The sequence below is a fragment of the Bemisia tabaci genome, chromosome 10, assembly GCF_918797505.1.
Source record: "Bemisia tabaci chromosome 10, PGI_BMITA_v3".
NCBI classification, from domain to species: Eukaryota; Metazoa; Arthropoda; class Insecta; order Hemiptera; family Aleyrodidae; genus Bemisia; species Bemisia tabaci.
In genome coordinates, this window is record NC_092802.1 from 34325146 (window position 1) to 34341542 (window position 16397).

At 34.8% G+C, this 16397-nt stretch overlaps 1 protein-coding gene across 2 annotated transcripts; it reads right to left on the bottom strand.

Annotated features, from left to right (window-relative positions):
- Positions 1-98: 98 nt before the first annotated feature.
- LOC109037545 (S1 RNA-binding domain-containing protein 1) lies at positions 99-15276 on the bottom strand. 2 transcript variants are annotated; one of them, XM_072304952.1, is made up of 15 exons: positions 15122-15276; positions 14193-14502; positions 12958-13136; positions 11527-11723; positions 10790-10907; positions 10368-10603; positions 9381-9537; positions 8345-8528; positions 7640-7783; positions 6543-6690; positions 5587-5789; positions 4612-4801; positions 3988-4161; positions 2192-2541; positions 99-1432 (listed from the first exon to the last, which is right to left on the bottom strand). In XM_072304952.1, the coding sequence occupies exons 2-15, from the start codon at positions 14467-14469 to the stop codon at positions 1248-1250; spliced, it is 2742 nt and encodes a 913-aa protein (XP_072161053.1). In that variant the 5' UTR covers positions 14470-14502; positions 15122-15276; the 3' UTR covers positions 99-1247. The 2 variants fall into 2 exon arrangements, with proteins under 2 accessions (XP_072161053.1, XP_072161054.1); XM_072304953.1 differs by lacking the exons at positions 12958-13136; positions 14193-14502; positions 15122-15276 and adding an exon at positions 11960-12246.
- Positions 15277-16397: the final 1121 nt, after the last annotated feature.

The following is a 16397-nucleotide window of genomic DNA, read 5'->3' on the forward strand; positions in this document are numbered from 1 at the left end:
GAATATATTTGTTGCAATGTTGCATCGAGCTACATGGGATGGGATCTACTCCTGGGGTTCCAATATAAAAATTGGAGGAAAAATAAATGCGATGAAAATTAATGAAATACGTCTTTATTTTAATTTTCCTTTCAATGGAGGAAAGTTGTATACAGAGGTAACTTTACAAAAAAAGAAGAAAATTAGGACTAGGGATGAAAAATGAGTAGGCTTTTTTTCAGCAAAATACAGCCAATTAATTGTTATGAGACTTTTATTTGCAATTAATTTCCTTCTGCAAAAATTTCTAATAACAATTTCCTTTTCTGAATACTTCCAAACAACAAAACAAGTCAGTACATGAATATTTTTCAAAAATAGTCTTCTTCTCTTTAAAAATTCTTCTACAAGGCAAAATGCGAATACTTAAATCCTTTTTGGGCCAAAAATACTTGTCTCTACAATCAATGGAATTACAAAGATATACTGACAGGTACCTTGAACAAGAATCACACCAAATATTGAACAAAGTTAATGAAACGTTTTTTGTTGCTCAGGTACTTAAACTATTCTGGAATACAAAATAAGGGGCTCGAATATTTTAAACATATGATACAAAATTGATAGCTTAATATTGTTTTATAAAATCACAGAAAAATGCTCTCCTCTATTCTCTGATGTGTATGGAATTAAGGATGGACAGAACTTTTAATTCTTTTGTAACTACAAGAATATAAAAAAAAACCTAATGTATGAGCTCTGTGTTTTTATTCAATATTTATGAAAGAAAGAAAAAAAATCCTTGGAGTTCTAGGAAATTACATCGTACATGAAGAACAATAGAAAAAGAGATAGGTAGCCTTTAATCAAAGACTAGTTAAAAGCATTATTATAACTTAATGCAAGGAACTTGGTGGCATAAATACATTTTACAATAAATAGGGACACAGAGAATCCAATAAACAAATTTGGAATATCACATCGGACAATTTAAATAAGACGAGCTAATAAAAATAAATTGAACGATAAAGAGCCAATAAGTCAACTTTTCAACATTTAAGGCTTGGTTGCTTTTATTTTTACGAACTAAATTTCTTTAGGCTAGATAACTTTTAACAAAATAATGATAGGGTATACATTAGACTAAGTTTTAAATCATTAACATCATCAGTCCATTTTGAAAAGGAATTGACACTTCATCAGTCAGCAGTGAGACACATTATGAGTATCAGTGAAAAGAAATGAGGAAAAAAGTACTGTCACTCAACTCACAAAATCCGCACTAGAAGGAGAGAAATTCTTTTCCTTGCCACGTCAACATTTTCAACTTTAACTTCGACACGGTTGCCCAGTTGAGGTGAAAAACCAGAGTATTTACTGATGTGAATTAGACCATCTTGATTGACTCCGATATCGACAAATGAACCAAAACTGGTCACATTGGTAATCCGGCCTAGTAGGAGAAAAAATAAAAAACTTTAAAAATAAAAAACAAAAAATACATGGTAGAACCCTAATTATCAGACCATCAATTTATAATGCGTATTGTTTCAATTTTTCAATATCTTTTTTAAAAAAGTAGCATTGTGAATTTAAACTTTATAGAATCAAATGATTTGCTGTAGTTTTCTTACTGTCAGGACTACAAAAATCCTCAACCCCACTACTTGTGGGTCGTGTATGCTCAGGAGCAAAAATGGGAACTCCCTATATTAGACTTTAAAAATGAGAGAGCCAAAATCAGCATGAATATCAAGTTTTTGGTGCAAAATTGCAGTAAAAATCATAAGTTTTTCAAAAATTTGTAGTCATTCGTACATTACGAGCAAAAAAAGATTATGACTTTGAACAATTTAGGGAGAGGGGTTTTCAAAGTGGGAAAGCTGAGAACTTTTCTTATCCCTGCTCACCGTTCGTTTGCCATTGGGAACAGAAGGAGCAAGAGAAAGGAGACTTAGGCACATAGTAGCCTTTCCTTATTTAAAAATCCAATCATTAGAAAATTCATCAATGTTACTTGTTAGAAACTCTTAGTTCTTTTCTTTTGTGCATGAAAAATATTCTTTGAAAATTCCAATACTGACACAGTTCATCCTTCCTTGAAAAATACAATTTTTGATCACTGCAATTGAGATGTTCATTTTCTGCGTATGACCACTTCATTTCTCTTTTTTCTTGATGCTTCAGTTATAAAATATCAGGTGGAACTTACCAGTCAAAATAGTGCCTGCAGTTAAATCTTCCATGGACATGAGTCCTTTCTTGAATAATGGCGTGGCAAATTCAGCCCGAAGATCGTGATCTAATGGTTTTGTCAGCCCTGTGATGATAAGTTCGACGTTTTTCACATCTGCACCCAACTTTTCCGCGGTGTCTTTTATATTTATCTTTGATACAGCATTTTTAACTTCCTGGATGAATCTGTCTGTACCAAGATCCTCAAGATTTAGACTTAACTGCTTGCAAAATTTATGGGCTACTGGATACGACTCAGGGTGGATTAGCGTTTGGTCCAATGGGTTTAATTTATGATCACTCTTAGCTAATTTTCCTCCTTTAGGCCTGAAAAAAAAAATAATCGGATTAACTTAAGCAATACAGTATTCTCTTGCTATAATGAATCAGCAAGGGACCGGGGGATTCCTTTGCAAAAGCGAGATTTTCGTTATAATAAGAGTTGTTATAGCGGGAGAATACTGTATATTTAACAGCAATAAGTTTTGAAAGCTACAAGATAAAGCAAGGGGCAAAGGAAGCAGCGAGAGGACTTTGGAAGAACAACTGAACTGCAATTAGGGACTACAATTTCTGATTCAGTATGGAAACAACATGTCGACGGTGTAGGTCAGCAATCACATTACTTAGTTTGTGACATCGCAGACTTCCTGTCATACTTTATTTTTCAGACGAAAAACTTCTCACCAGCAATTCTTTAAAACTGCCGTGATTTTTCTTCTCTATGCAAAGAAAATTCTGCTTAAACTTCAAGGAATGATGTCAATTTGTTCTCCTTTAAAAAAATAACATAGAGACAGAGATTTTCAGACACCCCAAACGAGATATGTGATTGCAGACTTACGCCTTCGATATATGCCATTAATTTCCCCTATGCACATAAGTGTTTTTACAGACAAGCCAAAAGTTGTAGTTCCTAATCGCAAAATGTAGTCTAACTGGTAGAACTGTAGAGTTCAACCCAAATTGGAATCTGAACTAAAAAGTTACGAAATGCTCACCGTCTGCTGCAAACTGGCATTTTTGCCTTGCAGCCTTAGTTCTGATTTATTTCATGTCCAAAAGTTTGATTTTATGGCAAAATGCCAGCTTTTGGCGAAATGTTCTATTTCCCTAAGTGCTAGGATAAAAAAAAAATGGAAAAGACATTCTTCAAAAATGCTTCATGACCCAAAATTTGCCCTTTTCTTCATCCTAAGATTGCAAGATCTGGCATTTTCTACACCCCTGGATTTGTCATGCAGATTAGCTGGATCGCAAATAGCAAAAAGGAAGCAGCTTGATTACAGAGTTGTAAAAATGTTGCTTCTTCATAATTTTCTAAAAAAATCTCACAGAATAGTAAATAGCTTTTTCCTCCCACCAAAAATTTGTTAATTTAAACGGGAAATAATTTTTTAAATTTCAATACTGCACATGTATTGAGTATTTTTAAAAGAAAAAAGAAAGTTGCATGATTTTGAAAATACTGTGACTGCGCTAGTTCCTTTCTGCTAGATGCGATCCAACTGAGTGCGATTATCTTCTAATAATTCCAAAATAATGACATTAAAAGGGTTTGTTACACTATACATCCAAAAAAAGGTGGGTCAGTCCTTAAAACCTGGAGCTTATTTAAAATCTGAAAATATGCCTGACATATTATTTTGAGAATTTTCCGTGGATTTCTTCTTTTGGATGAAAACTCATGGCTCAACATACTTTTATGAAAACTTAAAAAAAAGTTGCGTTAGAAATAAAGGTACTCTTCTCGAAAAAATTATGGTAACTTACCCATCTGATTTTGCTGTTTGTGGAACAATCCGAATAAAGCCTGCACACTGTTCAAAAGTTTTGTCGCCAATACCTTTGACCTCCTTCAACATGCAGCGATTTAAAAATGTTCCATTCTTTTTCCGCCATTCGATAATTTCACTAGCTCTCGCCTGATTTAGACCTGATAATTTCCTACAAAAAATCAATGTTTTTATTAGACATTCTAAATTAACAGCTGAGCTGAAAACAAAGGATTTTTCAGTACACCAAGGGAAATTATGATCAAGAACTAGAGGAGAACATATTCTTGTAAAATTTAATCTTTTCCACTCAAATTATTTTTTGGAGACACCCTTTTTGTGCTTGCATTTGAACAATTAAGCTGAAATGATGAAGCAATTCTGTCATACGGGTGCCAACGCTTGAGTAATAATTTGGATTTGATCATTTGGGGTGCATCGTTTCTCATACATATGAAAAAATTTGGCTGCGAATAAAGTTCCACTAAAGATGAGATTAGTAGAGTGCTCTTCAAAACATGATATCTGAACAAAGATTTCCTTCGTCCTTGCTGAAGGTTTGATTACAAGCCCATTCATTTTGACTGAGCATAGTTCACCAAATTTAGACATTTAATCTTACCTAAGGACAGCTATTGATGCAGTGTTGATATCCACACCTACAAAACTGACACACTCAATGACAATTTCATTCAGGGTCGATTCCAAAAGTTTGTCATTCACATCCAACTGGTACATGCCTACACCGAGATGTTTCGGCTCAATTTTGACCAGCTCACTTAACGGATCCTGTAGTCTTCTACCGATTGAAACTGGAAGAAAATAAATGTGGAATCTTAGGATCTAGGGATTTATTAGGGCATTTTTAACAGAATTTAAAAATGAAGAAAGGTAAGTTCGTCTACAACCATGTAAGTCTATGCAGTTTCAGTTTTTCTGACAGCGAGAAGGAGCTTATATCATTATTCAGCGGTAATATTTCTGAAGAGAATGCTCAGTAAGTGTATTAGTGACACCTCATTGACTTAATTGCTCTATTCAAATTTGGGCCAACCAGAATCGGTGAAATTTTGCTAAAAAGTCGGCAGCCAAGTTGAAAAAAATGAAGAAAAAATGGAGAAAAAAGAATTTTAAAATTGAAAAATATTGGGGAGAACATTCATGGAATACAATGGTACAAAAAAAGACTTTGTGAGCGACTAAAGCCCAATTTACATGGTTTAACTTTTCATCCACGAAATAGAAAACTAAGGGCGACAGAATTTCATTAAATTGCTGTTGCCAAGTGATATCGTCAAATGGAGTTGAGGTATCTCCGTCAGCTTTTAGTTGAAGATACAGTATCAGCTAATGTCGATTGGAAGATTTCATTTCAACTTGCTGTGTTTTTTTGTCAGTATCAACCAAGTTTTCAAGAATAGCAGGAGAAAAGTTGAATGAGAAGCTAAACCGTGTGAATTGGACTTTATGGAAATGGTAATTTTTGTAGAAGAGCAAATTGTAATTAAAACCATAGACTTCTGAAGTTTGTAGAATAAAAATGGACGTACGTACTGACCATATAAAAAACAGAGCTTGAAAAAAACTGATAACAAACCTGCACTGACTAAATTTGGATCCGTGTCTGGAAATTCTTGTTTTGCTTCTTCACTAACGCTGTAAATTGAGGCACCTTGCTCGTTGACTATGGTGTAGCTTACATCTAGCTCTGGTGCGAAGAAACCTTCTTTGATAAGCTTGCCCAGATGAGCTTCAATTTCCCGACATCCTTTACCATTACCTATTCCTACAGTATCACAGCTGTTGAAAAATACACACCATTATTTGAAGAGGTAGTAAGAAGAAGAGGGAACGAGGAAGTATCTTGCAAAAATGACTACCACAAAAACTAATGATAAGATTTATTAATGAAAAGTCTTAATGCGTGTGTTAAAACAACTTAAAACATATGCCTGAAATTTAGTGCCTAACGACATCAAATTCGGTGGTGCATAACGATAGTGAAACTGCAGAAATATATTGTCTCGGTTTACATCATTTCAGACTTCCTGCCATTCTTTATTTTCTACATGGAGCACTACTGAGCGTATTCCTTAGAAACTTCCGTGATTTTTCTCCTCTATATGAAGAATATTCGGTGAAAATTTCAGGCCATGAATGCAATGAAGTTGGTTTGGTCTCCTTTCAAAGAATAAAAAAAGGAAAGAAGATATTGAAACACCCCACCGGAGACAAGCATTTTCATAACTGTCGGTAACTACTAAATAGTACCTCTCCGGACAAAACAAATTAGTATTGAATCCATATCGTAAAACAGGCCAAAATAAATAGTTGATTAAGAGAAGCCTTCTATCGCAATCTCAAATGCGTTAGGGAGGGAAAAAATAATCTTCAAATTAGTAAAGAATTTCTAAAAATGAGAAGACATGTCTTCCTTGAATTGGAGAAAATTTCCACATGTGAACTTTAGATACAGCTCACTTTCTCATGAAAGAAGGAGGGAGGAGGTTGGGGTTTTCCGCATGAATATGTAATTAGGATTTTTTTACTTACTTGAACTCTACCATTAATTTTCTTAATTTCCTAACATCACTATCATTTAATGCTTGTTTCCCATTACGATTATTTAGATACAATGTTTCCAAATGCAGAACTGCTCCAGTGGCATCAATGAATGCAAATTTGCAACCATGAGTAAAACCTGCAAGGAAAACAACACATTAAGGATTTTGTTAATCAACACTTGAAGATAAAGCTGGGATTATTTCTCGATACGAAGCCAAAAGAAGAAATCAATTGGGTATAACTAAAGACTTATCAAATTTTATACAACCTATATTTATATGATTTAAGATTGACGGCTTTGATTGTTTCATGCCAACTGCTACATATAATTAGCCTAATTTCTGCGGTTTCTTAGAATGACAATGAAAAAATCTTGTTTAAATTTGCGGAGAGAAGAGTTTGTGCATGATGGGTCTCAATCCTCTTGGAGCAGATGTCTCTGACACTTAAAACACTCAATCAAACAATGATGTCCTATCAACTCCTTATGTTGCAAGTCCTCCAGAAAAAACTTCAGGACGACATGATGAGAATGCAAAGTGGCTCATAAGTGAGATATTAGCAAATTCATTACTTGAAAATAAACAATCCCATCAAAGAGTACAGACGCATTCTGTGGGTGCGTTGGTAGCATAATGAGAGATTTCAAAATAGTATCACATGATTGGGTATCATCAAGTTATGAGTTTTTGGGGCTCATGTTTTAGTTTCCAAAATGCTGGAAAACTAAACAAATATTTACGACTCATATTTAAGGACTGGACCAATTCCAAAAATGGCGCAAATTCACTTTTATGAAGAACTGACATATTAGTCTTAAGTTTAGAGGGCTCACCTTACTTTTTACTGGGAACTGGGTATATTTTATGGTCCCCAGTTATGAGAGCAGAAACAAGAAATGATCAAGAAAATTAACTCCTTCAAACCGATCGCAAAGATTGATCATCTAGAAAACGTCATAATCTTCTATAATCACAGAACTAAATGCTTGGTGATCGTTGGCCAATTCTAGGGCATTAATATACTTATGACCCAAATTCACATTTTGTATCAGTCTGAAAGACATCAACTTCTGATTTCCTTACCTGGATCTACCGCTAAAATCTTTTTTCCTCTCAATGGAGGTGAGAGGAGTAAGTTCTTCAAATTGGTAGCAAATACAACAATGGCTTCTTGCTGTGCTTTTAAATTTAACTTCGACCTCACATTCCTCTTCAGATAAGGTGCCACTGTAAATAAAATAGGGCATTTTAGTCACGAGTACAGATTGCTTCCTACAAAGCCCATAAAATGAAAAGTGAAGTACAGACAAGAACGCACAAAGATACATAAGGACAAGCGTTTCGAATCACAATGTTCACATTTTCAAAAAATAGATTGATAACAGATGAATGAATTTTAAAATTAAAGCATTAGAACTAAAGAATAAGGCGCCACAGACAACTGAATTGTTACTGATTGAATTTTAAAGATTATAGAAAGGATTTTTGTCAAAATGTTGACTACGTGTCAGGATTTTAGGACCTTGGATATCTCAGTTCTCTTTATCCAAGCCTGGACTCAAGATAAATGAAGTTTGTGAATACAAGACTGCTGTTAGGACAAAAAATAGAATACTCCTAATGATACTAGAAAGAAAGTGCTTTCTTCATCTCCCCCTATTTCTTTAAATCAAAAACATGTGCAGAACAAATCAAACAACACCTCAGATCTTTCCAAAATTACTCAACATCGATTAAAGTGTACATTTACTCCTGAAAAATGCCTGAGTAACTTTAAAAGTAACTTACTTAATCGATTATAGGCATCTGTGAAACTGTCATTAATGAGACTTTTCCTTAGCTGATTACTGGTATTATTCCGCAACCAAATGTTTTCACAAACCCTGAACAACCTATTGCATAAAAAGTCATCGGGTAGAACAATCTTGACCGACAGAAATTTCAAATTTTCAGCTCTATTGATTGCTAGTATCTGAAATTGAAAAAAAAAAGAGGGACAATCAACAGATTATTGTTTAAAAAATTATCTGATTTCAAATTAGAGACACAGCATGCATAAACTAAGGTTTGGGAAAATGAGAATTTTACTACAAGTGCTACACACTTGTTTTTTTGCAACTCTCTTCAAACGCTCTTGGAGATTTAAAGTTTGAAAAAACCTACAAGTTTCACTGAAATACTTAATCCCTGGTGGCCAATGTTTAAGAAATGTATTCAGAGCTCAGCGAATTCATTGCTGAAATTTATATCAGCACGACAAAACATTGAGGATCAATGTATTACACAGCACCGATAGGGTTTTGTTTTGTCTTATCTTGCCGACAGAGCCAGATTTAGATTTAGAAATCAGGCTTCGGCTCACCTGTTCATGTCTCCTGTGTATATAAATGTAGATTTTGTAAATCAATGGTGAAACTACCAGATAACGTATCTCAGTTTGCAACATTACAGACTTCCTGTCATACTTTATTTTTAAATGGAATACAACTCTGTCAATTTTTTAACACTTCTATAATTTTCTTACTCTGAGCAAGAAAAACTCTGTGAAAACTTCAGGGAATAATATTGATTTGTTCTCCTTTAAAAAACAGTAAAATGGGAGCAGTGATTTTTGAACACCGCAAAAAAAATACGAGGTCTGGTAGTTTCATTGTCAATATTATTTGTATTACTGTTCTTGGACAGAGACATTGATGCTTAAGTCGCAGACCCTGTTTCACCTGTATTAGCTTAACCCTCTGACACTTCATTCTCAATAATTAATAATTTTCTCAGGATATTACTGGTAAATACTACTGGTTTTACTTGTTCAAAAATTAAATACCTGATGAGGTTGAACATGCTGAACATCACGATTAAAGTTGAAAAAATTCTGATATTTAATACGTTCCCGATCATCTACGTTTCCTTTTCCTTTTTTGTCACTGTCCTTAGTCTTTTTTGTTTCGGAGCATTGAATAAAAATTCTAGAACGACCTTGTCTGAAAAGGAAAAGAACAGGAAACATTACTAAACATACATCACTTAGGTTAGGAGGGTACAAACTCTGAAATAAAATAATTAGTAAATTCCTTTGGCACAAGCAGCCTCAAACCCAATTTAGACAAGACACATGTCCCTCCAGGAAAAGATCTTAGCCTACAAAAAGTCAAAGTTGAGTTATCTAGAGCATGAAGGCATGTTACATAGTGTACATCAGCTTTCAAGAACGTTTGGGACAAACCGTCCAACAATTTAAAACCAACCTGTAGCTAGAACCGTTGAAGTTTAAGATTCAAAAAGCGAAGTTTGAAGAGAGAACTACTTAAAATGTCGATCTGCTAAGAAAAAAAAAAAAAGTCAAAGCATGGAATGTGCAGTGGTTTTTCTTGCATCTCTCTTGGGGAAAACTTCAATACTGGTAACTAAGGAAATCTGGTTGCAGACTCCATAAATTCGGAAAAAGTATAGAGTTCAGTCTTTCCTAATGTGTTCAGCGTGATTTTCATAGGACATTACATTGATCAAATTAATCCAAGACAAGATAAAATGTATTTCAGGACCCACTTAATATAAATTTTTGCACCGCCAAACCTCGAATACAATGTAATCATAGGTACATGTGCAAAAAAGATACTTGAAAGTTCGTAAGAATTTTTAAAAAAAGCTGCAATGATCACCTTTTGTCAGAGCTACTAAAATAGACACAAAAGGAACAACTTTAAATACATACAGATTACTATTTCAATCACTGTTTTTTTTTAAATATGGTTGTCCATTCTTTAAGTATAGTAAATACATTGTACAAATCGAAGACCCACAAAAAACTTACAATTCCCTTAGTTCATCAATTATCGCCTTATTCTTACTGATGACATCTGCAATAATGTGTTGAACACCTTCAAGAACCTCTTTGTTGGAGGGTAATTCAGGTCTGATGAAGTTTGTGAGATGCTCATAAGTTGCATTCGGCGTTCCTTCTAGAACAGCGACAGCAAATGGCTCTAACCCAAGTTTCCTTGCTTTTTGAGCTTTTGTGACTCTTCCATCAGCTTTGTATGGTGAATACTGAAAAAAACCCATGATGGGAAACAATTATAATGTCAGAAAGTATAATGAAATAAACACTAAATGACTGACAAAAGACAATCAATCATCCCAATGTCAGAAATAAACTAGGGAAAACCTCGAAACTCCTAAAAGAACAAGTGAACTGCGTCTTCAGACTACATAAGATTGTTCAGATATACTTACAAGAAACTCTACTTCTTCTAGACTGCGAGCATTCAAAATGACATTTCTTGTTTCCGGAGGGAGTTTATTCTTTTTTTCAATCAGTTTGACAACAGCTGCAGCTCTAACTTGTACTTGTCTGAAAAATGAAAGAAGTTGCTTACAATATTATCTTTCACAGAAACTTAGTAAATTAGATGATGATGATGAATTGGCGTCATTTTCTGTTCTTGCAGAGCTAGGCCTTTTCAGTGGTTGTGGATTGTTTTTAGTTAATTGTGTGTTACTAAATTCTAAGTAAAACAGAATGAAAGAATTGGCACAGACAATATGAGGGGCCAGCCATTCAACCAGAATCAAAACACACACGAATAAAACGATTCTGATGAAATTTCGTACACAACTTTTTTTTAAATTCATAGATATGATTGTGGCTCTTGGAGCAACAATTTTTGAAAATTGATACATTCTGAAACCCCCTAGCAAGGCAAGGTGATAAATTGCACAAAGAAACACTAATCATATGAACACTTGAATCAAAACGTTAAGACACGCATTTTTCTTACATTTAAAATTTAAATAGTTCACCTTCCAATCAAAGAACTCCTAGATTACTATTTTTTTCTTATCACTTTAAAATTAATGTCTAATCTCTCTCCTGATGGATATCCTTGATTACAATTGAATTCACCATTTACTAGCTTTAATTACCAACTTTAAAAAAAAAAAAAAAAAACTCATAAATAAATACTTCATACTTTAAATAATCATGCATGGCTTTCACAGATCTCAATTTTTCAGCATCACAGTCTCCAATCAAATTTCGCCGATATCTAGCTAGGAACGGGATTGTGTTCCCTTCCTCAAACAAGCGAGTAATGGTAAAAGACACGTCTAAATCAAGATTCAATTGGGAGGCAATTTCTGTCGCAGGATGCCACAATGAAGCAGAGTCCTGCAAAACAAATAATTAAATAATTGAATTTCATTAGCTAGGATCGGAGAGGTTGGTTCCCATTGGATTTTTAACGCTGAAGTTGCAAATGCCATCTATTTTTTCCAATCACATGAGGCTTTTCAAGAGTAGAAGTTTACCCGTAAAAACAGGATTTTCTTCGGTCAATGCGAATTTACGAGAGATAGGTGCAGGCTAGAAAAAAGTTTTGAAATCCATTCATCTAAGGTGAGTACCTGAGGAATGTCCTTCGAAGCAATAGTACATAGGAAGCTGAAAAAATAGAGACCTCGACCATCAACTATAAACTTCACAAGAGATCCAGATAAAAATTTAGGTAAAGATAACATTCTAGTATTCGTTGATTCAAACCCTTAAAAAAGCACAGTTTGAGAACAACTAGACTCGATGCACAAGACTCGAACGGAGGTTATGTGTCTAAAAAGCAATTTAAGTCATCAAATTCAATAGATTTTTATCTCAGTAATATTTGGCTACTCTGACACATATATTACGCACCTTGTTTTTCAAAACCTACCTTACCTTCTCACTTTCTTTTGTAAATCATCCATTAGTGATAACAGAGGGGCAAAAGCAATTATGATAAAAAACCACCTCCACACTTCTTTGGTATCAAATTATAAAAGGAGGCCATACAATCAATTCATCAATTGAAGTTGGGATGGAGGTAGATAAATAATCAGCATTTCAATTTACTGTTGACTGGGCCTAGAAACTGCGGGGACAAGGTTTCAAATTTTTGAGACCCTTAAAACACATTCAAGCAAAGAAAGGGAGACTGGAATCCCAGACATAATATTGGAATTCTAGGATAACTCAGGCCGGAGGTGGAGTTTAAGACTCTACTCTTTTCGAAAATTTGGGACAATCAAAGGTCTTCTGATAGTGGATGTCCAATAACGATATCTGATGAAGATAACAGTTACCTGATGGATATCTGATAAAAGTAGGATTTAAATCCCACATTTAAGGCAACTTCCTTTTTTGCCTTAGAGGTAAAGAATGTCTTGCAACCTATAATTAAACTTACAGCTCCTCGTATCTCTTTACACAAAAAAAAAAAAAAAAAAAAAAAAAAAAAAAAAAAAAAACCATGATCTTGCTGATATGCATTAGAAATACATCTTGCGATGATGTCTGTCGACTTGCCAGGCCTTAGACTTAATTCTTTCATTCGAAAACTAGAGATGGAAGATGACAGAAATGTGACTACCTGGTGTGCGGACTTTGGTGCTGCCTTCTTTTTCTGCGAATCGGCTAACTTTTTCACAGTAGCTGACTTGAGTTGCTTTTCTTCTTCATTTTCTCCTTTCTTTTTTACATTTGGCTTTTGCTTTTGTTCACTGGCAGTCGCTCCTGAACATGAGGACTTGGCTTCTTTTTTAATTTTGTCTGCTCAGAAATCAAAGTTTGATAAGACAGAATATTCATGATGTACTATTAACCAAAAGAGAAAAATTAAAATATAATGCTAAGAGAATTCAAGGCTCAGATGACTATGTAGTAAAAACCTGGATCAATGGCAAAGACAAAATTTTGACAGGAGGCCTTAAATGTCCCCAGGCTTTGTGAGAAGGCCGCAATTTTTTTCAGCCCACATCGAGTGATTCACTAGGAAGGCTCTATTGAACATGGGAAGATGTTTAAGTAGAATTCACTTTGGTCTTACCCCTAGGACTAGATCTATTTGACCAAAAAATATTCGTTGTCAAATTTCTGCCACATCGGTTGATGTTAACCCATGCCTCTACGTATATGGGTGCTTTTTATTTGAATTTCCAGCTAAAATAGCACATCTCTTTGAAACAAATCAACTTTCCAAGAAATTGGTAGATATGTGATAGAAGGAAGAAAATAAAGTAATTTTCAGCTTCAGCAGCAAAAAAAGGGGAATTAATATGACTTCTGACACCTAAATGCTGCAATCACGTATCTCGTTTGCGTTGTCTGACAATCTCCGCCTCTATGTTACTTTTTTAAGGAAGAACAAATTGACATCATTCCTTGAAGTTTTTGCAGAATTTTCTTGGCACAGAGAAGAAAAATCATGGCAGTTTTAACGAATTGCTGTTGAGTGGTTTTCGGTTTAAAAAAGAAAATAGGTATGACAGGAGGTCTGCGACGTCGCAAACCGAGTTGTGCGATTCACAACTTACACCGTCGAAATGATCGACTTTCTCTCTTAGTTGTAAAACCTCTGGATGAAGTTGATATGGGAATAAATAGGCAGACATGCAGTCGCTCCACTTTCCTACCTGAAACGGCGGGATGAAGCAACTCCATCAGCTGCTGATGATATCCAGGCAGTCAACAGCTGTGACAGGTCCCAACGCAAAGTTTTAGATATTTTGAATAGTATTTAGAAAATTTTAAACGACCTGAAAATAATTCAGTAGCTTATATCTGAGCCTTAGCTCAATGAAAAAAATACTTAAAGATCATACTTACTTGCATTTTTCACTGCTGTTTTAAACTTTTTCGTGGAAGGTTCAAAAGTTGGATCCTCATCTGACAGTAGTTCTACATCAGATTCTTCTTTAACCACTTTCCTTTTCCTTGTGGGTTTTACAGAGATGGTATTAGACTCCTCTTGCGGTGGATTTGTCCCCATTTCTACATCATTTTCTAAATCAGACTCCGAATCAGAAATTACATAATTTATGACTTTTTTCCTTCTAGACGGTTTGGTGTCAACTGTTAAGCTCTTCTCAGGCATGCTTGTCATTTTCGCTGAATGCAGGCAAGAACTAGAAGTTATCTGAAAAAGAAAGGAAAGAATGAAGCCATTTTTCTTTTCTTTCTATGATTTTTTCTATACCTATTAATGATTATTACACGATACTCAATTCCATAAGATTAATTGTAAATTATCTCAGCTTACAAATTAGGATGGACACTCAAAAGTGACTCTTCCAAATTTGTTGGATTAAAATATGCTACTTACACTAGGATCTACGACTCCAGATAAGTAAACAAACCTCTGGCCAGTCCGACAGCAGAGTTGGGAGCTGGTCGAGAGCGATGATTTTCGATAATGTTAAGGAGGATTACTTAGTAAGAGTGACAACCCTGAACTAAAAAGTTCTACGATTATTTAGAGAGATAATCTTCCCTCAATGGCAGTTGACTTGGCCCACATAAGCAGTCAGAAGGTTCCTCCATATGCTCGTCCCATTATAGGCTCCAGGAATAGAACTTAAACGAATAAGAAAATGATATTGTAAATTCATCGCATACGTATGTAAACCTACTGAGGTATGTACTATTACTTATTTTATTATGTAAAAAAATGCCCAGCAAAAAAATGATGAATTACGAACGGATACAATGGAAATAATCGTGCTTGATAATAATGATACTTAAATGCTAAAACTTACAGGCAGAATTATTTATTGCGACAACAGCTGAAAATCAATTGACTAACTTGGGATTAGTCTTTTATTTCTTCTCCGCATTTGCACAATGCTATTAGTAATGTGTAATGTTCGGGCACTCTCACAACAAAAACAAAACAATTTCCTAACCTCTTTTCACTCTTGTTGCTGTTGGCTGTTGATCGCCGTATGCGCGCCTGGATCAAGCCTGGATGCAACTATTCGGGCTCTATGGATGTCCATGTTGCATACGCACAGAAGTGAAGGCGTTTTGACTATCCTGGCATTGACAGCCGACCCTTTACATCAACAGCAACACGTCAATGCCGCTATACTTTTTAGTTGGGTATCTTTATGTTTTACTAGCTTTTTCCTGAAATCTCTGCTATTCACGCAGCAAAGGTTGAAATTAATCGGAATCAAGCGGTAAAGTTATTGCTGCATATTTTGTACCGTATGTTGTCTATTCACTAATTATTGAAGAGGCTTATTCTTTGGCACTGAAATTTATTGCATTAGCTTTTTTTGCATAGCATCTTGCCTACTTTTCTGACATATGGAGCTAAATTAATTGGTCTCATAATCGGCATTCATTGACAATATGATGTAAAACTATTTTAATTCCATGGAAAAAATTGCAATTTTGCTGCATCTTAATGCAAAATTATTGCGATATTTTTTATGCACCGTTCTACTTGGGCGTGAGGCCCCAGTCGTACTATGTGCGATGGAAAATTGAAATAAAATTGTGATTCATTGCAATAAAATAGCGATTTTTTTTTTTTTTTTTACCATGAAGCTGCAATATTTTTACATGGTGTAGTATTTGGTCAGTAAATGACGAGTTTAAAAGGTCAATATAATCAGTTTCGTAAAAAAAGGATCATAGCTACATTGAAACTCCCTAATCAAGTACCTACCTCGGTTTGCAACGTTGCAGACTTCCTATACTTCATTTTTCCCATGGAAAACTACTCAACGGCAACTGTTGAAAACCTCCATGATTCGTCTCTTACGTGCGAAGAAAATTCTTAGAAAACTTGAAGGAATAATGTTGAGTTGTCAAAAAATAAAAAAAGGAGCGGAGATTTTTAAAAGCCACAAACGAGATACGTGATTCAGGTGGTTCATGGTCGATTTACTGTTTTCAAGGCAATAAGGAATGATTGCAACTTATTTCAATTTTATTGCAATGGATTTCGGCAAGAAGTGCTCCTTCAATCAGCAGATAAGCAACATAGCCTACTCCGATGCAGTGGCACTAATTTTAACATTTAAG

What these genes read in the sequence shown, in the direction of transcription:
- LOC109037545 (XM_072304952.1), bottom strand. Translation starts at nt 14,469, where the DNA reads ATGACAAGCATGCCTGAGAAGAGCTTAACAGTTGACACCAAACCGTCT. An exon ending in AGCATGTTCAACCTCATCAG is followed by an intron (nt 8,529 to 9,380) that starts GTATTTAATTTT and finishes TTTCAATTTCAG; the next exon opens with ATACTAGCAATCAATAGAGC. An exon ending in CAAACAGCAAAATCAGATGG is followed by an intron (nt 2,542 to 3,987) that starts GTAAGTTACCAT and finishes TTTTTTTTTCAG; the next exon opens with GCCTAAAGGAGGAAAATTAG.